Source organism: Asparagus officinalis, chromosome 1 (genome assembly GCF_001876935.1).
Source record: "Asparagus officinalis chromosome 1, Aspof.V1, whole genome shotgun sequence".
NCBI lineage: Eukaryota > Viridiplantae > Streptophyta > Magnoliopsida > Asparagales > Asparagaceae > Asparagus > Asparagus officinalis.
Window position 1 is genome coordinate 112,197,816 of NC_033794.1, and position 25,255 is coordinate 112,223,070.

At 42.4% G+C, this 25,255-nt stretch overlaps 1 protein-coding gene across 1 annotated transcript; it reads right to left on the bottom strand.

Moving 5' to 3' along the window:
* LOC109829007 (phosphate transporter PHO1-3) lies at positions 16,263-23,346 on the bottom strand. Its single transcript, XM_020396047.1, has 14 exons — positions 22,895-23,346; positions 22,282-22,582; positions 21,059-21,467; positions 20,931-20,979; positions 20,639-20,710; positions 20,422-20,551; positions 19,843-19,963; positions 19,508-19,757; positions 19,295-19,399; positions 19,165-19,209; positions 17,908-18,060; positions 17,531-17,809; positions 16,743-16,879; positions 16,263-16,598 (listed from the first exon to the last, which is right to left on the bottom strand). Exons 1-14 carry the CDS (start codon positions 23,105-23,107, stop codon positions 16,511-16,513), a joined length of 2,352 nt encoding a protein of 783 aa, XP_020251636.1. The 5' UTR covers positions 23,108-23,346; the 3' UTR covers positions 16,263-16,510.

The following is a 25,255-nucleotide window of genomic DNA, read 5'->3' on the forward strand; positions in this document are numbered from 1 at the left end:
TATTCCATCCCCTCCGGACCCCCTGGCCAGGGGCGCGCCGCCCCCTGGACCCCCGGCTCGCTGACCGGGCAGCGAGACCCCCGAATACTCTGCGTAGCGCGATTATATTGAGGGGCGGATATAAGAAGTTCATGGATTTAAGGCATCTCAACCAGATCCATGTTCACCAAGAGCCAGTCCTGTCCAATCATGGACTGGGGGTTCTAATTCAAACCTCACGATCAGTGAGTAATTCTCCTCGAATCTTCACAATAGATTTGAGAGAGTTCATATCGAGAGAAAGACCGATGCAACAAGTCATTCGTTCATTCCAATGTGAACGACTGATTCCTACGGTCCTCTCAGGATGTCAATGTTGCTCATATGTGGCCAAACTGTTGGTGTTCGACCAATTTACGAACGTTGCTTTGCCCAACCAATGACGACGTTCTCACAGGAAGAAGTCTCTAAAGACTGAATATCTTGGGGTCACTATCAATATGATCGGCAGAGGAAAAGTCTCAGGTCCTAGTTCCGATGACTCTGAGACAAGTCGTTCACCGACTGTTAGAGAAATCGCTAACGAGTTTGAAGGAATCTACCAACGCACTCGGACGGAGTCTCAATCGTCAAGTTCCTTTGTTGAACGTGAAAGCTCCGCCTATATAACAGAAAGCCATGAAGATCTCGCGAAGAGACTTGATGAGCAGGAGGCCATGCTCAAATCTCAGCAAGAGGCCATCAATGAACTCCTGGCCCTGTTGACTCAACTCGTCGCAGACAAGGCCAAATCTCAGAAGACAGATTCGCCACCTAGGCAAGAATCCTCCCGGAGAGGAAAAACGTCTTCATCCCGACCTCACACAAGCAGAGGGAAGGAAAAAGTGGTTGATGGTGCTACTTCTGATCAAGAAGCCCACAACCTGGAATCTTCCTCTGATGAAGGAAGAGAGACTGAGAATGAGTATAATCTCCAGTCTGCCAAAATGGAAGAATTGGAAGCCCGCCTCAAAGCCATTGCTAACAGAAGCGAGCTCCAAGATGAGGGAGCTGTCAGGCCCTACCCTGCCAAATGGGACGCAACCCCTTATCCTCCAAAATTTAAAGTCCCGACGCTATAAACTTTTTACGGCATACTAGCTCGATTGTTCATTGGCACCCTTAAGGGAGTTGCCTTTGAATGGTTCAGGAAACTACCTGCCGGATGTATCCAAAGGTGGGCAGATTTAGAGAGACTCTTTCTGTCAAGATTCTTTGAAGAGGATACAGAAGTCTCCATCCATACCCTTCTCGCCACTAAGCAGAAGAGGAGGGAGTCCGTCAAAACCTTCGTCAAAAGGTTCCGAACCATGGCTCTCCGGTGTTCGTCAAGTATGACACAGTCTACCCTAGTGGAGACCTGTCGGCACAATTTGCAAACCGACCTCCTAGCCCGAATCGGAGTTGCAGAATGTCATTCTTGGAGACAACTAATCTCTCAAGGCGAACATGCTCAAAAGATTATTGCCAGGATCAAAGCTGAAGAACAAAGTAGGCAGGATCAACCTGAGCAATCGGACCAAGCCCAACCTTCACCTGAGCAGTCGGACCAAGCTCACTCTTCCCAGTCAGAACCGGAAGATACTACGACCACTGAAGCCAATCCTCTTCAGTAGGATGGTAGGTCCACCAAAACTATCACGTTAACCGTCACATCTGATAGTCCTTTTCCTCCAAATTCTCCCACTAATCCTCTTTAATAGGATGACGGGTCCACCAAAGTTATCACGTTAACCGTCACATCTGATAGTCTTTTTCCTCCAAATTCCCCCCACCAATCCTCTTCAAGTAGGATGGCGGGTCTACCAAAACTATCACGTTAATCATTACCTCTGATAGTCTACTTTCTCCAAATTCTCCCACTAATCCTCTTCAAGTAGGATGGCGGGTCCACCAAAACTATCACGTTAACCGTCACCTCTGATAGTCCTTTTCCTCCAAATTCCCCCACTAATCCTCTTCAAGTAGGATGGCGGGTCCACCAAAACTATCACGTTAACCGTCACCTCTGATAGTCATTTTCCTCCAAATTCCCCCACCAATCCTCTTCAAGTAGGATGGCGGATCCACAAAACTATCACGTTAACAGTTACCTCTGATAGTCAAACTCATCAGATAATGGCCTACCAGGTGATGTGTCTCTATTCCGACTTCATGGATAGTGCCCCACTAGGTGATGTGCCTTGTCTACCTCTTTTTATTCTCCTGCTAAGTCTTAATCAAGACTGGGGGTTGGTTACTTGGAATCCACAGGATTAAGAGTAACGAATCCTTCACATCGTCGAGATAACATTACACTTCTGACGATCATCACCCCACGGAGTATGAATTCAGTTTGCATCACTCCTAACTTGTCACGTTAAAAATACACCTCTGACAATTAACTTATCAATCCTCTTCAATAGGATGATAGGTCCTCAAAATTGCTCAAATCGCAATCTTCCCCAGCAAGATACTAAGTCTTCAAAATTTTAGTATCAAAATTCATCGCTTCTGATGATAAACTCACTTAGCAATTCTCCCCAGCGAGACGCTAGTCTTTAAAATCTTGTTCAAATCACAAGTACACAATCCTGTCACGTTAACACCAAACCTCTGACAAAACCCACTTATCAATCCTCATCAATAGGATGATAAGTCCACAAAGTTGCTCCAATCGCAACACAAATCCTGTCACGTTAACACTAAATCTCTAACAAAACCCACTTATCAATCCTCATCAATAGGATGATAAGTCCACAAAGTTGCTCCCATCGCAACAAATTCCCGTCATGTTAACACCAAACCTCTGACAACTCACTTATCAATCCTCATCAATAGGATGATAAGTCCACAAAGTTGCTCCCATCGCAACACAATCTTGTCACGTTAACATCATACCTCTGACAACCTACTTATCAATCCTCGTCAATAGGATGATAAGTCCACAAAGTTGCTCTCATCGCAACACAAATTCCTATCATGTTAATATCACACCTTTGACAAAATTCACTTATCAATCTTCTTCAATAGGATGATAAGTCCATAAAGTTGCTCCGATCGTAACAAATTCCTGTCATGTTAACACTAAACCTCTGACAAAATTCACTTATCAATCCTCGTCAATAGGATGATAAGTCCTCAAAGTTACTCCGATCGCAACATTCTCCTGTCACGTTAACATCACACCTCTGATAAAAACCCACTTATCAATCCTCGTCAATAGGATAATAAGTCCACAAAGTTGCTCCGATCGCAACAAATTCCCGTCATGTTAACACCAAACCTCTGACAATCCACTTATCAATCCTTTTCAATAGGATCATAAGTCCTCAAAGTTGCTCCGATCGTAACATTCTCTTGTCACGTTAATATCAAACACCTCTGACAAAATTAACTTATCGACTCTCGTCAATAGAGCGATAGGTCCTCAAAGTTGCTCCGATCGCAACACTTTCCACTTATCGACTCTCATCAACGGAGCGATAGGTCCATAAAAATACTGTTAGGTTAACATCACACCTCTAACAGTCAAACCCCCCCAATGAACTTGTTAATCCTTTTCAACAAGAATAGCAAGTTGTCATTATAAAATCCCGAACGGATTAATTATTTTCTGGAATTATCCTAGTGATAATAAAGAAAATTTCTGAATTTCACTCTAAGTAAAAATTCATGCCAAGTTAATATTACACCTCTGGCGCTTCCAACTTTCTTTCGGTGTTTCAAGCCACATAGGAAGAAACGACACAAAAAATCCATGCCTTCACGCATGTGGGACTTTATCTCGATCCCTAATTAGAGATAAGTCTACGCCTAACACGCGTTGCCGGTTAATCTTTCGCCGTGAAAAAGACACCAGGATTCATGCCTGGGGGGAATCTATCTCGACCCCTAATTAGAGATAAGCATGCATCTAACACATGCTGCCGGGTAGCCATTCTCGTAATAATGGCAAAGTCTACGTATTCAACATCGTAGCACCAAAATCCATGCCTTTTACGCATGGGGGACTTTATCTCGATCCCTAATTAGAGATAAGCTTACGCCTAATACGTGTTGCCGGTTAGTCGTTTCCTGTGAAAATGACAAAGTCTATGTATTCAAAATCATAGCATCAAGTCTAAGAGGGTTTATTCTCTTAGCACAACGTTACATGTGGAACGGACTTAGACAATCCACACGCTAGCCCGACTCAAACGGTAGTCGGTAAAGGCTTATCAAATCCGTTGATGGCTGAGGGTTTGCCAAAAATCCTATGCACGTTTACAGGTCCATCAGCTTAATGGATGTGAGCCGAGACTTAAAACAGATGAGCCAAAGACAAGTCTCAAAGACTTAGTCAAAAATGCACGGAAGTCACTTCCATGTCTTAAGTCAAAACGTTGAGGTCAGACCCGCGATGTAAAAACCAAACGCCGAGGTCACACCTGTGTTCCAAATTCAACATGCAAGGGTGAAACCTGCATCTTAAGTTCAAAATGCAGGATCCACCCCCACATTCCAGAAGCAGGATTATGACACATACCTTCACATAGGTCCTACGTGGCAAAACCCTTCAACCAAGATGCCTTCGAAGCAAGTGCAGAGAACAAATCCTTTACCACAAGGAATCAACAGCTCCAAGATCAGAGTTGAGATCCAAAGTATTCCGAAAATTCGTCCCAGTCAACCGCGAACTTTCGAAAACTTTGGAGGGGGTTCTGTAGGCTGTCTAAAAATCACAATAGATAGCTGATCCCCATCAAAACACCGATAATGGAAGTTACACCCTGACGACTTCCAGAAGGTTACAATTTGAAGACTTTCACGTAGATCGCTAAAGGTTACAATCTGACGACCTTCACGACAACTGATGGAAGCTCTAATCAAACAGCCTTCATAATCAACATCGGGAGTTAAAATCTGATGACTCTCATGTATCAGAGAGCTAAAGCAAAGATTACAAAATGACGATCTTTGCAAACGCTTCGACAGAAAAAGACTACAAATCGACGGTCTCTTCAAATCAAACTGTGGAAGTCCTCCCCGCACACCAGCATCAAGATGCATCGCGTTCATAGCCACGAACGCAGCTCAAACGCAGCTCCAAAAGCTACAAACGCAGCTCCAAAAGCTGCAAACGCAGTTCATGTTCGGCCACAAACGCAGTCTCCGAAAGCTATCAACGCAGCTTTCACCTGCCGCCAAACGCAGCTCCCAAGCTATCAACGCAGCTTTCACCTGCCGCCAAACACAGCTCCCAAGCTGTCAAACGCAGCTTTCAACAAGATACCAACGCAGCTTCCAAATTGCTGCGTCTGAGCTTCCAAACACTGCGTTTGAACGCAGAATTCGCATCAGAACATGGATTTTGCATTTGACTTGTTTAAACACAAGCTGAACGGTTTCAAAACCGTTTCCCACGATCTGAGGGGATCACAACTCCACTCAGGAGTGATTTAAGGGGCGGTTACATCCCATTAGCCCCACTTAGGAGCGAATTAAGGAGGTGGTTACACCCCTTAATCCCCTATAAATAACTGAAAATCAATTCAGTTCGGGCGATCGGTTGGAACTTCTTGGCTTGTCAACAGGATCCTTAGAGTATTTCTGGAGCTTGGGAGATCTGCAACAAGAACTTCTTCATCCTTGGCTTGAGAACCGATTCTCGGTTCAAATCAACTCTTTTTCAAGAGTTTCCAACTCATTCAGAGTTATCAACTCGTCCAGAGTTTCAAACTTGCCACGCAAGTTCTCCACAACGTCAAATCGTGAGAAGAAGACCACGTTCCAGTGAAACAAGACATCGGATCGTCAACGAGAAGCAAACTCGACGCGAGCATTCGAGGGAGGCATCTCATCGCCACCGTGAAGAACCCAGAATTAAACAAAGGGGAGAATCCAGATCATTCTCTTCTCTTTTGTAATCAGGAAATCCAATTGTAACTGAGATTAAAGGAATACAAATCAAATTTTCCTTTATTATCTTTTTACTGCAAATTTTCCCACAAACACTAGCTGAGTTGCCTACGGGTAAAAAGGTACTCCACAACAAATGGGTGTACCAGGTGAAAGAGGAGCAGGATGGTTCCAGAAGATATAAAGCCCGACTGGTTGTCAAAGGTTTCCAGCAGAAGGAAGGAATTGACTACACCGATATTTTCGCTCCCGTGGTGAAGCTAAATACTATCAGGACCGTGATGAGTATTGTAGCAATTGAAGATCTTCATCTCGAGCAGTTAGACGTGAAGACGGCGTTTCTTCACGGAGATCTAGAAGAGGAGATATACATGCACCAGCCAGAAGGTTTCTCAGAAGAAAAGAAGAAAAAGAACCTGGTGTGCAGACTCAAGAAGAGCTTGTATGGCCTGAAACAAGCCCTAAGACAGTGGTACAAGAAGTTTGACGGCTTCATGCACAAGGAAGGTTTTCAGAAGTGCAACGCCGACCACTGTTGCTACTTCAAAAGATATCAGTCCAGCTATATCATCCTACTGATGTATGTTGATGATATGTTGGTTGCAGGAGCAGATATGGAGGATATCAGAAGTTTGAAGCAGCAGCTGTCAAAGGAGTTTGACATGAAGGACTTGGGTCCAGCGAAGAAGATCCTTGGAATGCAAATCACGAGAGATAAGAAGAGAGGTCTCTTGCAGTTATCTCAGACGGAGTACATCAACCGTGTTTTGCAGAGATTCAACATGGGCGACGCCAAGCCTGTGAGCACACCCTTGGCCAGCCATTTTCGTTTATCGAAGGATCAGTCTCCTCAGTCAGAAGAAGAGAAAGAGAGTATGGCTCAGGTTCCTTACGCCTCAGCTATCGGAAGCCTGATGTACGCTATGGTCTGTACGAGACCAGATATTGGCCATGCAGTGGGAGTGGTCAGCCGGTTTATGTCGAGTCCAGGAAAAGCTCATTGGGAAGCGGTCAAGTGGATTCTGAGATATCTACGAGGCACCACTCAGAAGTGTTTGCACTTTGGTAAGGGAGAGGTAGAAGTGCAAGGGTACGTAGATGCAGACTTCGGCGGCGAAGTTGATCACCGAAGAAGCACCACCGGCTATGTATTCACCGTTGGAACTACAGCTGTTAGTTGGATGTCACAGGTACAGAAGATCGTTACCCTATCCACTACAGAAGCTGAGTAGAGAACCGTGCCCGGCACGCCTCAGCAAAATGGTGTAGCTGAGCGGATGAACCGAACGTTGACAGAGAGAGCCAGAAGCATTCGAGTACAATCAGGCCTACCGAAGCAGTTCTGGGCAGAAGCGGTCAACACAGCAGCTTACTTGATCAACCGAGGTCCATCGGTTCCATTGGAGCACAGAATACCAGAGGAGGTATGGTGCGGAAAGGAGGTAAAACTCTCACATCTAAAAGTTTTCGGTTGTGTAGCTTACGTGCATATTAGTGATCAAGGCAGGAATAAGCTTGATCCCAAGTCAAAGAAATGCACTTTCATCGGCTATGGTGAAGATGAGTTCGGCTACCGCATTTGGGACAACGAAAACAAGAAGGTGATCCGGAGCAGAGATGTGATATTCAACGAGAAGGTGATGTACAAGGACATGCACAAGACTGACGACTCAGAGAGCGAGTCCACATTTATAGATGCAGATGATGTCCCGAGTAACCTCTCGGAAGAACCCAATGCAGAGGGTCCTCAGCAAGAAGAGCCTGTTGGACAAGATGGTGCGCAGGAGCCCGACGCACCAGCTCCGATATTAAGAAGATCTTCTCGTCCTCCTGTACCCAACAGGAGATACATGAACTATCTGTTGTTGACAGATGGTGGGGAGCCTGAAAGCTTTGATGAAGCTTGTCAGTGTGGAGATGCGAGCAAGTGGGAGCTTGCAATGAAAGATAAGATGAAGTCTTTCATATCAAACCAGACGTGGGAACTAGCTGAGTTGCCCACGGGTAAGAAGGCACTCCACAACAAATGGGTGTACCGGGTGAAAGAGGAGCAGGATGGTTCCAGAAGATATAAAGCCCGACTGGTTGTCAAAGGTTTCCAGCAGAAGGAAGGAATTGACTACACCGATATTTTCGCTCCCGTGGTGAAGCTAAATACTATCAGGACCGTGATGAGTATTGTAGCAATTGAAGATCTTCATCTCGAGCAGTTAGACGTGAAGACGGCGTTTCTTCACGGAGATCTAGAAGAGGAGATATACATGCACCAGCCAGAAGGTTTCTCAGAAGAAAAGAAGAAGAACCTGGTGTGCAGACTCAAGAAGAGCTTGTATGGCCTGAAACAAGCCCCAAGACAGTGGTACAAGAAGTTTGACGGTTTTATGCACAAGGAAGGTTTCCAGAAGTGCAACGCCGACCACTGTTGCTACTTCAAAAGATATCAGTCCAGCTATATCATCCTACTGCTGTATGTTGATGATATGTTGGTTGCAGGAGCAGATATGGAGGATATCAAGAGTTTGAAGCAGCAGCTGTCAAAGGAGTTTGACATGAAGGACTTGGGTCCAGCGAAGAAGATCCTTGGAATGCAAATCACGAGAGATAAGAAGAGAGGTCTCTTGCAGTTATCTCAGACGGAGTACATCAACCGTGTTTTGCAGAGATTCAACATGGGCGACGCCAAGCCTGTGAGCACACCCTTGGCTAGCCATTTTCGTCTGTCGAAGGATCAGTCTCCTCAGTCAGAAGAAGAGAAAGAGAGTATGGCTCAGGTACCTTACGCCTCAGCTATCGGAAGCTTGATGTACGCTATGGTCTGTACGAGACCAGATATTGGCCATGCAGTGGGAGTGGTCAGCCGGTTTATGTCGAATCCAGGAAAAGCTCATTGGGAAGCGGTCAAGTGGATTCTGAGATATCTACGAGGCACCACACAGAAGTGTTTGCACTTTGGTAAGGGAGAGGTAGAAGTGCAAGGGTACGTAGATGCAGACTTCGGCGGCGAAGTTGATCACCGAAGAAGTACCACCGGCTATGTATTCACCGTTGGAACTACAGCTGTTAGTTGGATGTCACAGGTACAGAAGATCGTTACCCTATCCACTACAGAAGCTGAGTATGTTGCAGTGACTGAAGCCAGTAAAGAGATGATATGGCTTCAGGGTTTGTTGACAGAGCTGGGATTCAAACAGGAGAAGAATGTTTTGCACAGTGATAGTCAGAGTGCGATACACTTGGCCAAGAATTCAGCATTTCATTCTAGAACGAAGCATATTGCACTTCGGTACCACTTCATCAGATCCCTGTTGGAAGATGACGTGTTGAAACTGGAGAAGATTCCAGGAAGTAAGAATCCAGCAGACATGTTAACCAAGACGGTGACAGTTCAGAAACTGGAGTTGTGCGCAACTTCAGTTGGCCTTCATGCATAGATGATGAGGGCGGAGCCACACAGGAGAGGAGCTTGATGAGATAGCCTGATTGACGACGGTTTGGTCTCCAAGTGGGAGATTGTTAGGTTCGGGGTGGATACCAACCTCCAATGCGGAGGAGCTCCGACGAGCTCCACGCGGGATTGACGCAGGGAGCTGGACTGGTGGAGCACAGCGAAGCCGACAGGCGGGCGAGGGTCCAGCGGATCCTTTGGGCAGCAACAGGGCCGAGCTCTGCCGTTCGGCCACACGCTGCTGCGTTCGATGGCCGTCCCCCGAACTCTGCGGTCGCGCTCCCCGAGCTCTGCGTTCTTTTTGGCGAACCCGACCTTTGCGTCAGGGTTATTCGCTGGCGACAGGCTGTCGCCAGCCCCTCATCTCCGCCTATATAAACCCCCAACCTAGGGTTTTGGAAACTGTAGCGCTTCTCCCCCTCTCCTCCGATCTTTCTTCTCTGGCGGCGGCGAAAACGCCCAAATCGCAGCAGCGATTTAATCTCCAGCTTTCATTGTGTTTGAAGGGGGATTATAGTAGAGAGAGAGAGAATTAAAGAGGGGGTTTATATTGGGGTTATTCATTTATTCTCAAGTAAGAATTGAAAGGGTTCATACCCTTTAATTATTAACACTGTAGCTACAGTGTTTATTTGAGAAATCTCAGTTTTGAGATCTGCTCCTAAATTGTAATTTCTTGTTTGATTAATAAGAAATTATCTGTGTGGTTCCCGAGGACGTAGGCAGTTGCCGAACCTCGTTAAAACTTGGTGTACCTTTTCTATTCTGCGTTTCTGTTGCATTAGGGATTTCGGCGTTAAATTCCCTGTGAACAACGGTGTTAGCATGGGGACCACATAACCATTCATGCGGTAAAGAAGAAGCGGAAGTTTTTTTTTCTTCTTCACGTGAGGTGATAAGGTGGGCCGCACCCATGTGCATCTTAGCCATTCACGCGCCTGCAACCGAGCCTGCAACTGATTTCTCATCTGCTACTCTCCTATAAATACCTATGACTACCTAGGGTTTTGTGAGAAAAAAAAGCTGCAGCGGGAACAAAGTTCGGCTTTGGAGAAAAACAATTGCTGCGGAAAAGGTGCAAGGGAACAGCGACTTGGAGAACAAAACGCAGAGGAAAAGACTGCGAGGAAATAAAATAGCAGAGAGTTCTTGCTGCTGAAAAGTGAGTTCTTGGCGGCTGTTTGAGAGGAGAGAAAAAGAGAGATTCTACAAAAGAGAGGTTTATTTCTTTTGGGTAAAAATCAGATCTTTGAGACGAGCTTGTGGATTGTACAAGTCGTCGGTGTTCTCCTTATAGTGGTATCTCCCCTCACCCCTCCCGTGGACGTAGGCAAGTTTGTCGAACCACGTAAATCTCGTGTATTTACTGTTTTCTGGGTTGTTGGGTATTGCTTGTAGGATCCCTCAAAATTCGGTCTTAGAGCTGATGAGAGGAAGAGTGTATATTTCACTTTGATGAAATATATCACTTTCGATTCTTGTTTCCTTTGAGAAATAAGAATTTCATTATCTATTCTCGTTTCCTTTGAGAGACAAGAATATAGAGGTTGACTTGTGCTTTTGTGACAACAAAAGCCAGGGCTCTCTCTCAGCTGATATCGCTTCCGCGGCGGGGGGCGTGACTCTGCGCCCAACAATTGGTATCAGAGCTGTTATTCAGATTGGGAGTGGTGTAGCTTCTGATTTGAGGTGGTGCTCGGCAATTTTTCTGAGAGAAGCGGTTTATTAGTACAAGCGGAGAATAACGTCAACAAGTAAAACAGTTAAAGTGGGAAAATACGAGATTAAAAAATTCAATGGGAAGAATGATTTTTCTTATTGGAGGATGCAGATGAAGAACTCTTTGATTTCGTAAAATTGCACAAAGCTTTGGCGGGAAAAGAGAAGAAGCACAAGGATATGTCGGATGAGGATTGGGAAGAGCTGGATCTGGAAGCACGGGCGTCGATTATCCTTTGCCTTGAAAGGGATGTAGCTTTCTTGGTAGATGGAGAGGAAACGGCTGCAGGCGTGTGGTCGAAGTTAGAAAAATCCAAATTGTATACTTGCAAGATGGAGGAGGGCTCATCACTCCGGGAATACATCAACAAGTTCGATAGGATAATATCGGATTTGAAGGACATCGATGTGACTGTAGAAGACGAGGATCAGGCGCTTCTACTACTTCTATCTCTGCCGAAGTCTTATGAGAACCTGGTGCAAACACTGATGCTTGTGGGAGACAATTTGACGATGGATGAGACTAGAACGGCGCTTCTAGCGGATGACCTTCGGAAGATTGTAACCAGTGACATGACTACTGATGGTAACAAAGAACAAGCCCAGGGATTGTTTGCTAGAGGAAGGAGCAATGAGCGAGGAAAAGGCAAGGGAGGAAAGTCTAGATCTAAATCGAGACCTCTTGCGGGACGAGCGTGCTTCAAATGCGGTGAAGTTGGGCATTTCAAGGTCGACTGTCCTAACAAGAGAGTAGGTGGGAAAAAGAACAACAACAAGACCGAGAGAAGAGAAGGCAAGGAAGAGGCGAGTTACGCATCGGAGGAAGGGAGCGATAAAGAATGCTATGTTGTTACGGGTAGCGAGGATACCTCCGGGAAGTGGATTCTTGATTCTGGTTGCTCTTACCATATGTGTCCAAATAGGAAGTGGTTTACTACCTACAGGAGGCGGTTGGAACTGAAGGAAGTGGTGGAGACCCATGTGAGCACACACGGTTATGGCATAGGCGGCTTGGGCACATGTCAGAGAAGGGTCTAGTTCTGCTTGGTAAGGAGGGTTTGCTGAAGAATCTGAAGAAACCTCGCATGGATTTTTGCGAGGATTGTGTGTATGGAAAGACGCACAGGGTCCAATTCTTGAAAAGCAATCACAAGAGCAGAGGTATACTAGATTATGTGCACACGGATGTTTGGGGTCCGGCTCAGACAACTTCCAAGGGTGGTTCCAGGTATTTTGTCTCGTTCATAGACGATTATTCTAGGTATGCTTGGATTTATTTTCTTAAGCATAAAAATGAGGTATTCGAGACATTCAAGAAGTGGAAAGCAATGGTTGAGAACAGGACGGGCAAGAAATTGAAGACACTAAGATCTGACAACGGTACAGAGTATACAGACGGTTCTTTCAAAGAGTTCTGTGATCAAGAGGGCATTGTTTGACACTGGACAGTCAGGTCAACACCACAGCAGAACGGGGTCGCGGAGAGACTGAACCGAACATTGCGGGAGAAGGCAATGAGTATGCGATCTTATGCTGGATTGGGCAACGAATGGTGGGCAGAAGCGGTGGCTACAGCATGTTATATTGTGAACCGTTCTCCACATTCTACACTAGATGGTGATACACCCTATAGGGTGTGGTCAGGGGAACATGCAGATTATGAGAGGCTCAGAATTTTCGGATGTACCGCCTATTATCACGTCAACGAGGGAAAGCTTGACGCGAGGGCCAAGAAGGCGATATTCTTGGGGTATGCAAAGGGTGTAAAAGGCTACCGCCTTTGGTGTACAGAAGATTCGAAGTTCGTGATTAGCAGGAACGTTACCTTTGATGAAAAATCCATGATTGCTAGGGCGCCCAAAGATGATGGTGTTGGGACTTCAAAGTCCCAGGTTATTGAGATAGAACCTAAAGACCAACCAGGTTCTAGTCATGTTCAAGTGGAAAATCAGGTAGATGATGAGCTTGAGCAAGAGGAGGTTCAGTAGGAGAATACACAGGCACTACAACAACAGCAGCTCGAGGATACTTTGGCTTCCACTAGGCCAAAGCGAGTATACAAGCAGGTACAGAAGCTGGGGGCTAATCAACCCCTAAAGCACTATGGACAGGTTAATTTGGTTGAATACGCACTCTCGGTGGAGGAAGATGAGCCGGTCTCCTTCAAGGAAGCTATTCGGGACAAAGATAGTGAGAGTTGGTTGGCTGCGATGGAGGAGGAGATGGAATCTCTTCGGAAGAACCAAACATGGGAGGTGGTCCCATTGCCCGTAGGAAGAAAAGCTATTAGTTGTAAGTGGGTGTATAAGAGAAAGGAAGATTCTTCAGAGCTCGGTGGTACAAGGTACAAGGCGAGGCTAGTGGCTAAAGGGTTTGCACAAAGAGAGGGTGTGGATTACAATGAGATCTTTTCTCCGGTGGTGAAACACACTTCTATTCGGGTGCTATTGAGTATTGTTGCTCATGGTGATCTTGAGCTGGAACAACTCGATGTTAAAACGGCCTTCTTGCACGGAGACTTGGATGAAGAAATCTACATGCATCAACCTGAGGGCTACAAGGTTGAGAATAAGGAACATCATGTATGTCGCTTGAGGAAGTCACTCTATGGACTAAAGCAATCTCCTCGGCAGTGGTACAAGCGATTTGACTCCTTCATGCTAAAGCATGGGTTTTCCCGAAGCGATTACGATTGTTGTGTTTACATTCAGAAGCTTCGTGGAGGTGATTATATCTATCTCCTTTTGTATGTGGATGACATGCTTATTGCTTCAAAGAGCAGGGTGGAGATAGATAGGCTAAAATCTCAACTTGGTAAAGAGTTCGAGATGAAGGACATGAGCGCTGCTAGAAAAATACTGGGTATGGAGATTAGAAGAGAGCGGGCGAATCAGCGATTGTTCTTGAGTCAGAAGGGCTATATAGAGCGGGTGATCGCGAGGTTCGGGATGCAAAGTGCTAAGTCGGTGGCGACTCCATTGGCTCCACACTTCAGGCTTTCAGGTAAACAATCTCCCACTACAGCGGAAGATAAGGCACACATGGAGCGTGTTCCTTATGCTAGTGCAGTTGGCAGTTTGATGTACGCCATGGTGTGTACACGTCCAGATATTTCACAAGCGGTTAGTGTGGTCAGCAGGTTCATGGCGAATCCGGGAAAGGCGCACTGGGAAGCGGTGAAATGGGTCCTGAGGTACTTGAAAGGTACCGCGGATACGGGTCTGTGTTTTGGTGGAGATACATGTCAGATTGACGGGTTTGTTGACTCTGATTATGCGGGTGATCTAGATAAACGGCGATCTACTACTGGTTATGTATTCAGGATACATGGAGCTCCAGTTAGTTGGCGATCGATGTTGCAGGCTACAGTGGCACTTTCTACTACAGAGGCCGAGTACATGGCCATGGCGGAGGGAGTGAAGGAAGCATTGTGGTTGTGGGGTCTTCTAGACGATTTGGGGATTGAGCAGGAGAACGTGAACTTGTGGTGCGACAGTCAAAGTGCGATTCACTTGGCGAAGAATCAAGTTCATCATGCTCGTACAGTCGTACCAAGCATATCGATGTCAGGTATCATTTTGTGCGGGATGTCATAGAGGAAGGTGATATTTCTCTTATGAAGGTGCACACGAATGAGAATCCAGCAGACATGTTGACCAAGGTGGTCACAGGTAGCAAGTTTAAGCATTGCTTGGACTTGCTTCATATCAGCCCGTGTTGATTTGCCCGAGAGGGCATGGCCCTTCGGGGCGGTGATGGGGTGTGGTGGAGACTATGATGGAGAACATATTCCTGAACTACGGTTAGCTTGATCCCGGTGGAGGGTATGTAGGCAGCCGCGGTAAAGTGGCGCAGCTGGTTTGGCCTGGTTTGGCCGATTTTAGATTTCTGGTGATGTTCTCGGTGTTCTTCTGGTGTTCGTCCAAAATTTGAGGTTTATCAAATGATGTACGAGGTGGAGAATTGTGAACAACGGTGTTAGCATGGGGACCACATAACCATTCATGCGGTAAAGAAGAAGCGGAAGTTTTTTTTTTTTCTTCACGTGAGGTGATAAGGTGGGCCGCACCCATGTGCATCTTAGCCATTCACGCGCCTGCAACCGAGCCTGCAACCGATTTCTCATCTGCTACTCTCCTATAAATACCTATGACTACCTAGGGTTTTGTGAGAAAAAAAAAAGCTGCAGCGGGAACAAAGTTCGGCTTTGGAGAAAAGCAATTGCTGCGGAAAAGGTGCAAGGGAACAGCGACTTGGAGAACAAAACGCAGAGGAAAAGACTGCGAGGAAATAAAATAGCAGAGAGTTCTTGCTGCTGAAAAGTGAGTTCTTGGCGGCTGTTTGAGAGGAGAGAAAAAGAGAGATTCTACAAAAGAGAGGTTTATTTCTTTTGGGTAAAAATCAGATCTTTGAGACGAGCTTGTGGATTGTACAAGTCGTCGGTGTTCTCCTTATAGTGGTATCTCCCCTCACCCCTCCCGTGGACGTAGGCAAGTTTGCCGAACCACGTAAATCTCGTGTATTTACTGTTTTCTGGGTTGTTGGGTATTGCTTGTAGGATCCCTCAAAATTCGGTCTTAGAGCTGATGAGAGGAAGAGTGTATATTTCACTTTGATGAAATATATCACTTTCGATTCTTGTTTCCTTTGAGAAATAAGAATTTCATTATCTATTCTCGTTTCCTTTGAGAGACAAGAATATAGAGGTTGACTTGTGCTTTTGTGACAACAAAAGCCAGGGCTCTCTCTCAGCTGATATCGCTTCCGCGGCGGTGGGCGTGACTCTGCGCCCAACATTCCCAACACTTAGTACAGACCTCAACAGGGAATCTAGCTAGCTTGTTCAGGTAAGGTTAAGCCAGGCCAGCATATATTCATGTACTCTCTAAAAATCTCAATGATCCTCTAATTGACACGGGACAAATACTTCACTCTCTTTTTCTACAATAATTTTACAGGGTTTGCTTCTGGTATTTTGAAGTTTGCATATTTCTGCCTTACTAAGAAATTCATCGCTTTGAGCATAGAGAATATATATATTCATAATATTCTGCCGAAGTTCTTTGTGAAGGCTTTTCATCATGGAATTGCTCTTCATAGGCAACTCCTTTTCTGTCAAAAAAAATCTTTACACCAACAGCCATGAGCTAAGTTTATTGCAAAGTTAGAAGTATCATAACTTAGAAGTATCATACTTGCAATGAATTTTTAAAATTCTGAATCATTCCATTGTTGATAAAATCAGTAAACCAATGTAGAAGACAGAGAATGGATACTTTCTTGCAATTGTAGCATCATGAATGAATCATCATATACAAGTTCCTACCCTTTCCTAAGCACCATTTGAACTAGAGTATATTTTTTCTGAAGCACCGAATTGTCATAATATGATGAGTTATCTTCTACCAATGCCATTGTCACCCAATCTTCGTATATTTATAGTGATAATTAATCTTGATCCACTTCATGAAAAGGTAGTGGAACAATGTTAACCGCCCTGAACTTGCCTGCATTATTTAAATGCTCATTCTCCAACCTGAAATAGTGAAAATTATATATTATAATGGTAAATTATGTAAACCACATTTCATCTTATTTACACCTGGATAATGGTAAATTAAAAGGAACTTCTAGTTTGAAACTGAATGTGTACTTAGGAAACACATAGATCGAGATTTACCTATAGAAGTTCCAATGTCCGCGACGAATCACTTCAAGTGCTGCTAAGAAGAATGAAGTCACCCTATAGTCCAAGCTCTTAAAATTGTAGTGGAGAACGGTTTGTAGCCAAGCCAGCCTTAGAACAAAGTTCAATCCCTGCAAAATAAAAAAAAAAGAAAAAGAAAAGAAATTGTCTTATATACAACCCCTAGAATCAATGTAACTTTGCTAGCTCAACAAGTTTATTTCAATTTTATATTGGCGCTATCATATCTTTGTTAACACAATCACCTAATCATCCGTGCATCAATTATGAGTTTTACATGATGATAGTGTGCAAATTAACATTTTTAACTGAAATTCAAAATATTTATACAATATTGCAAAGCAAGAAGAAGTGTTATGCACGTATGTTCATGCGATATTTTGTAAAGAAATTAATCTTATAACATTCATGTATTAGTCTGTCAATTTTGATTCTTACTTGAGTCATACATAATAGTTCTAAGGGGGAAAAAGTCAAATTGAAAGAGTAATTTAAATTGTACTTATACAAAAAATGAGTCCTTATGCTAGCGGAAATAATCATGCTAATATCTACGTGCACATATACTTATATAGTTATATATATACATACACACACTTACACACACATACACAGACATTTGCAGGTATATGAATAGATGTGTGTATTTACATATGTATGTAAATGTATATGTGTATGTATGTGTTTATTTATGTACAAATGTATTGGATTTATATCCACATTGCAATAACATTTCCATTAATGTCAAGAGGTATATTTACCATAGATAGAAAGTATATGAACTTGCGACGAAGGATCAACTCATTCCTGAGCCATGGGTTTTTTGAATTAGTCTGTAACAAGCCCCAATCCTTGACGAAATCCCAGTACAATTGATAAACTGTTGCGGCGCTTGACATGGCAACAACAAGGGAGAGCCATCCGATGGTCTTGTCCTTCTCATAGGCAACCTTTGCACCAGCTGCAAGCATCGCAGACACGTACTTCCCCAGGTTGATTAAGTGACTCATTTCCCCTTCATCGAACCACCGCCTTGCACACTGAGAAAGAAATGCAATAAATTAAATTGGTAATAAAAAATCAGTAGAAGGAAGTATGATTTCCTTTGAGATATTTCTAAGGGAGATTAGAGTAGAACCTGCATTGCTCTCCAGTAGTAAGGTAGGAAGGACACAGCATAAGCCAAATCCCTGTAGTGTGCAGTGCTCGAACAAAACCCATAATCTTGGGTTTTATAGCTTCCAGTTATATAGTAACAAGCGACATACTCTAAACTTCGAAGCATTGGTACCTATTTCATACATGGTATAGTAGATTATTAATTTGTTTATTAAATCAAAGAGACTAAAGATTAGAGAAATCAAGGGATATTAGAACTTGAAAAGTTGCTAATAATTTGATAGGGTCTTGTGTTACGAACTTCTTTTCATTGATACTGAGTGGAGATATGTGGTGCGTTATGCTTGACAGTTAGTAGAATTTCTCTCTCTCATCGAGTGGAGTCATGTTAATAGTAGGAGTCAGTGTGATCTACCAAATTTAGAGCTCCGGAAAGATAATCAAATTCCTTGATTTCTAATTCTTTTCACCAAGTGTTTAGCAAATACATGAATCTGCAAGAGCAGTCGATTACATGTATGTTTCAGGTTATTCATACAGAAAATCCATATCCTGATGTTTTGATGTCAAATAAATCAGACCACATCTCAAAATTGAGTCTTTTGATACGTGATCTCCATGGACCTTAGATGTCACCACTTAAAAATTTTATATATACTAGAGTATAGTATTTTCAGCAATTTGTTACACACATATATCCATACAGTGGTAGTTTATTTTACTAAATGAGCAATTAAGAGAGAGACTAGAGGTGGCTAGCTGTGAGGCCTAACCATGCTGGTCATATCAGAGAAAGTGATTAACTAGTCCTATTACTTAGTAGCTCATTTTGTAAATTGATATTCCAGCTCATACTCGATATCCCTGTCTACGTGCACATACATACATAAGCTGTATACATGTATGTACACAGAAAACATGAGTTAATGTTTGGCTTCAGCCTCTTGTATAGCATGCCTTTGACTTGCCATGCATCCAACCATCTATAGTACACATAATTGATACATTCATATCATAAACGGGGTTGGATGTGCAACATGTCTGAATCATCCCACCGTAGGAACTGGAATGACATGGTAGCCTCTGTTCATGTATATGTATTTATACATATATACATTTATATACATATGTATATATGTATATGCATGAAAGCAAGAGATATGTCTATTGATTTGAATGTCAACTTGTTTCACATAATATTTTTTTTTTCATAGAATCTAAATACGAGGTCTGCAACACTTTGAATGGAAGCACTAAATGGAGAAGGGATCAATACCTGGCTGCAAAGCTGATCAGCCATGAAGAAGTCCACCATCACAACCTGCAAGTAGAATAGTATAAGCATTTAGTCCTTCAACTTGTTATCTAGAGAGGAGCTTCTCCAATTAGACCTCAAGTTGCACCACCTTATAAAGAGGGGACAATATTATATTCCTGATGATCTTGATGAAATGAAAGCGGCTTGATCTGTAGACAATGTTGAAAGGGCATAGGAGCACCAGCAGAAAGATCTGTTAACATCCAAATAGAATGTCATTGTCAAGAGATAATTTAGATTCATTTTAGTTACTTAGGATGATAAAATCTTGAAAGTAAGGTGGAAATAAGCTGAAAATTACCAGAACCAAAAGGCCGGGGATGGCTTGGACTCGAGTTGAAGTGTATCCCTTTGCAGTGAGGGTCAAGTGGGCAAATATAACTCCCACTACTGTAGTCATTGAAGTAGTACATATCAAGAAAACATCCCTATACTTCAATTCTTTCGTAGGGGCAAACTCGAAAATAAAGCTATAGTTTATTCGTGTTTTCCTCCACATGAAGATGTTGCAGCCATAGAGGAAGAGGTGTAAGAATAGGAGGCTAAACATACTGCAACAAAGAAAGAAGTTTTAGTGAGCTAAGATTAATAATGAAATGATTGTGGTTGAGAATAAAATTAGAGAGGAATACTTGCCTAAGAACAGGATATACAGTTTCCATATAGATGGTGTCTGATTTTTTAGTGTACATGCCAGCTATGTGTGCCATGATGCAGTAACCCACAAACAAAGCGATGAAGCATCCCATGAAGAGTCCTATTTTGATAGAATATAAATGAAAAGAAAGATCCATCACTTATTATTCATTAAAGAAAACACGCATAAAAGTTGTAAGTAGGGTAAATATCACAACTCACCCCATATCTTCTCACTTAAGTACCATACTTGACGATAGTTAGTCTAAGTGTTCACGTCTTGGACATGACATGTTTTGGATAATCTTGCCCTCATGTGTTTTTAATTTTACTAAAAAAGAGTTTTCAAGTTAAGGTATGTAGATAGTGACAATATTTTCAACTTTTTACCATTAACAGTAACGTCGCTTATGATAATCTCCAACAGTTCAAGAGGTTTTGTATAGCTTTGAATAATTGGAAGGGGGCTTTCTCTGATTTATAAAGTTTAGGGGTGGTTTAGATAACACGCCTATATTCAAGGGCGTTTATGAAATTTACGTACCCTTGTTAATATAAACCAAAAATTTTAGTAATTACCAATGAAGAAGGTGACTGCGTGTGATTCTTTACGTTGATGAGGCTTGAGGTATTTCATGGCCTTCCTCTTATCATCATCAGCAAAATGTTTAACAAACAGTTCCTCTACCTCATCCATTAATTTAATTGCCTGTTATAAGTGCATTAGTATGTTAAGGATACTGAATTCATCATTATGTTTCTGTATGAAATTTGAATGAATTAATGAGAGGCATACCTTATCTGAGCTGTTGAAATACGATCTCTCTACAACTTTGAGGTATATGGACAGGACTTGCTTTGCTGTAACCTGAAATGTAAACAACCAAGGAGAACTCTTATTAGAGTATAGGTAAAAGAAGTTGTTAGTCCATATTAACAAATTTGCTTACTTTACACATATACACTGTAAAACTATTAACTTTCCAATCAAATCCTATAACACAATAGATACAACTTATTGAGGTACTAATTTATTCAATGTCAAATCTGAATGGTGCATAGACAATAACTGAATGATATACACATACCTTGTCAAATTTCTTTAGAATCTTTACAAAAGCCAACATGTTCAAATGCCTGAAACACAATATTCATCATAAGATTAAACAACAACAAAAATATGTCCATTTTCATTGCTTTAGAGTTACAAACTTACCTATATGTTCGAAGATAGCCCAACCCTTTAAAGAGCTCAATGTAAGCTCCTCGTATCATTTTCTCAGCATGGTGAAGCTTTGTCTTGTTGACATGAAGCTTGCCGCCCTCTTGGCCAAATTTCTTCGATTGGTTCAAACTATCACCTCGCATTAAGTAAGTGAGGGCAGAGAAAGTTCTTAAGGGTGTAGTAAGGGGTATGTTGATCTTAAGGTTCTTTCGTTCAGAGTTGAACTTTTTGCTAGAGAGGCTCCTCAGTCTTCCTTCTTGTTCATCACTCTTAGAGCTGATCGTGGTCTCTTGAGGTGGTGAATCGGAGAATTGGACCGCATCTTCACTCTTTTCGTACTCACATGATAAACTCTCTTGGAAATTTTCACGGTTAGACGTGCCCCTGTTAGACTCGTCATCTGTTCAGAAAGAGAGAAAACGCTTGAGAATATGCAGTAGAGAAATTAGATTTGTTGCATAAATATAATATATTCTATTGAAAATGTTTAAGCAATGAAGACCATGATGAACTGTAATTCATTAAGCACCTTTAAACTGCCCCCTTGTTTACTGCCCCCTTGTTTAAATTTGTTACTTTCTTAGGTGTTATATGCACTGATATTTATAAAGAATATGCTTTTTTGTGTTCATTCGCAGTGTATGCCCTGCCTAAATGTGAAAATAATTTGCGTGTAAGCCCTGACCGTGAGCTTTCATTTAAGTTTACGAACTAAAATGAGGTTAGTAAAAATTTTTCCTCAGAAATATGTATTCTAATCCATCATGAAAATTAGCTACTTATGTTTCTCACTCTCTAAATTCGTGAAACTCTGTATGGGTGGTAAAAGAACTATTTTAGCCATTTCACATCCTCAAAATTGCAAGCATTTGGAGTCGTGTTGCCCTTTCATTTTTCTTAAAAAAGTAGTCTTTTTGATGAAACAGGTGGTGCATTTTCCTTACTGTAAGCCCTACGAAAAAAAAACACAATTTCAAACTGGACTTTATATTAGAGTATGGACTTTTAAAAACTTAAATCTTCTATTTCAACCATTAAAAAGCATATTCCACTTTTAAGGCAAAAATCAAAATTTCCCGTGGTACAAATCAATAAAAATGTTTGCATTGTTTGTAAAAATATTTCAATGCTTCTAGAAAATAAATCCTGCGATCCACATTGTACTTTCTACATAAAGATAGTTAACTGCACTATTTTGGTTGGAAAACACTAACCACAAGTAATTGAGCATGATACAGAGGGATCATCCTTATAACCATTCGCAGCCGAGGCCTGCACTTGCTTCTGTTTAAGTGCAGCCTTGAGCTCAGTGAGTATATTCATTTGCTTCCTCAAACTCTCTCCTCTCTCCACAAACTCCCTCTCCTTTCCTTTATAGAACTGGTTCACCTTGTTCAGCTGAAGGTCTAGCCTCGAAAAAAACTCCTTCGCTGCTTCAGTGTCAGCAAATTGATCCAGCAACTCCGTCTCATACAAATCTCCCTTGCTCTCTGAGCTCGCAAGCTTCTTATGAACCTGAACCAACCAAAAGTAAATATATAATTAAACCTGTCAACCTTCCTACAGAGAATAGGGTTAACGGCGTATAGACTCCCAAGACTGCAACCAAATTGAACTTACTACCCCTATAGTTCTATTCTTGCATGTAGAAACCCCGGGCGAAATTCATTTGACATTTTCAGGGGATCTATCTGCAACAATAGAATTTTCGCTCTCGCGTCTATCTGCAACAATAGAACTACAGAGGATAATAATAAGTTCAGTTTTGGCGATAGTACAGGTTTTCTATCTGCAGTCAATTTAAAAAATATATATATGAGAGAATGCCTGAATAACTTCATGTTCCTTGTGTCCATAAGAGCCAAAGGGAGGGAGCTTCTTCAATGGAGAAAGAATTCTCTTTGTGAAAGAAGGAGGTTCTGGCTTGTTCAAAGGGATTTGCATCCTCTTAAGATCCTTTTTAAGTTGCCAGTAATCAACAAAGGCCTCTTTCCACTCAGGAACAAGCTGACCCTCAAACTGCTTTGAAAACTTCACCATCTCTTCACCTCCTCCTCTTCCTCTTCCCTTGATATGTTATTGTGTAGTACTTTGAAGGAAGAGGAATTAAGTAGTATATATAGTGTAAAAGGAGTTAGCATTGGGGAACATTTTTCGCTATCGGGCGACAGCACATTCTGAGATATCCTTGCATGAACATGGTGCTTATATACTGAGCACATTATTCAAGTTGATAGGGGGATAGCATAGTGGCTTAGGATTCTAAACTAGGGGAGGAGAGAGGAGGAGAAGAGAGAAAGGATGGTGAAGTTGTAGTATAGGAGAGTTAAGAGAAGGTGGTGGCATGAGAGAGTGGGTGGGGACAACGATGAGGTGAGGGGAGTAGTGGGACCCACTCTGGATTGGTGCTGGGGTGTCATTTCAAATTGGTGCTCAAATGAGAGGGTAGCTTTTGCCACCCTTAAATATTGCATGATCTTATTGCCCTTGCTTTAGGGCGAGGGATTCTCAGCTGGGATGTTTTGGTCTTTAAGTGTAATGACTGGGATACCTCTTATTTGGATGTGTTTGGTGACTTTACTTCAGTTTCATTCACTAGTATTCTTGAATTCATGGGGGTTTTGATCATTTGAGGAGATAATTATCTAGTTAATCCTATCCATTGAAGTTCTGGTCTTCCAAGAGGAATAGAACCCTTGCATTGCATCAAAGTTGTCATCACCAAAGCTCCATGTTTTCATTGATAAGGTAGACAATTTTTTGGACTACAGGTGTCAATGGATAGAGTTCACTGGATAGTTTTTTACAGTTCCTTCTTTACTTTTGGATATACTAGTCTATTTTGAATGCAGAAATTGGGACATAGATGTTAGAAGTCAACAGCTCCCCACCCCACCTAACCTCTCCATCTACCTAGCTACAGTAACTCACTAACCAATTACTGTTCCATCAACCCAAAAACACTGTTCCACCAACCTTTTTTAAGACTATAAATAGATAAGAGTGGTGAAGAGTTAGAGCATCAAACAAAGATCCTAGTAGTAGAGAGAGAAAGAGAAAGATAGAGAGAGAGAGAGAGAGAAAGAGAAAGATAGAGAGAGAGAGAGAGAAAGAGAGTATTTGTATTTGAGAGTATAATGTGTTTGTACCACTAAAGAAATAATAATAATATATTTCTTAGTATCCACCACTCCTCTCAACTCAACAAGTGGTATCAGTGTCTGAATTAGGATGTGTGTATCTACTTATCATATGCTCTGTGGCTGTCACCAAAGGTGGATCCTCCATATCAGAAAATAAGTTAGATTAATATTTACCCTTTAAAGGCACTAGTTACTATTCATGAGTACAGTACTATTCATGAGGATGTACTATTCATGAATATGGTTACTGTTCATAAGTATGGTTACTGCTTACTTGAAATAGTGAAAGATGTAGCTCGTGATAGAAGTAAGACGGTCAGTGACCTGCTCTCTCCTATGGTGATCCTATCGACATTCTTGAAGGCCGAAGTTCATGTTCAGTCCGGATTGTGAAGTTGGTTGGTCAGGGACCAGACTTACGTGGAGATACTGAAACAGTACCACGTCACGATAGCGGATCTGGCCAATACGACTACTAAACTCAAGAAACTCAATGGTAAACTATAACTACTAGGAGACTTGTATGAAGTCCTATTTACAAGGACAAGACCTCTGGGAGGTCATCGGGGGTGCTGAAACTACAACACCTCGGCAGGCTGGCGAAGTACTAAGGAAGTGGAACATCAAAGCCGGCAAGACTATGTATGTACTGAAGACAACAGTAGAAGAAGATCTCGTAGATTACATGCGAGATGCCAGAACTCCGAAGGAGGTATGAGATGTGCTGGCCACACTTTTTTTCGAAGAAGAATGATGCTCGACTTCAACTCCTAGAGAATCAATTGATGACCTTGCAACAGAAAGATCTGACAATCAGTCAGTACTTCAAGTAAGTAAAATCACTTTGTTTAGATATTGCTCAACTACATCCAGATTCTAAAGTATCTGATGCAAGGATGAGGAGAATAATCATTCACGGTTTGAGACCGGAATATCACAGACTTGGTGCTACTACACACGGGTGGCCGACTCAACCAACAATATTATAGTTAGAGAGTTTGCTCACTACACAGGAAACTCTAGCCAAACAAATGGCCGACATTTC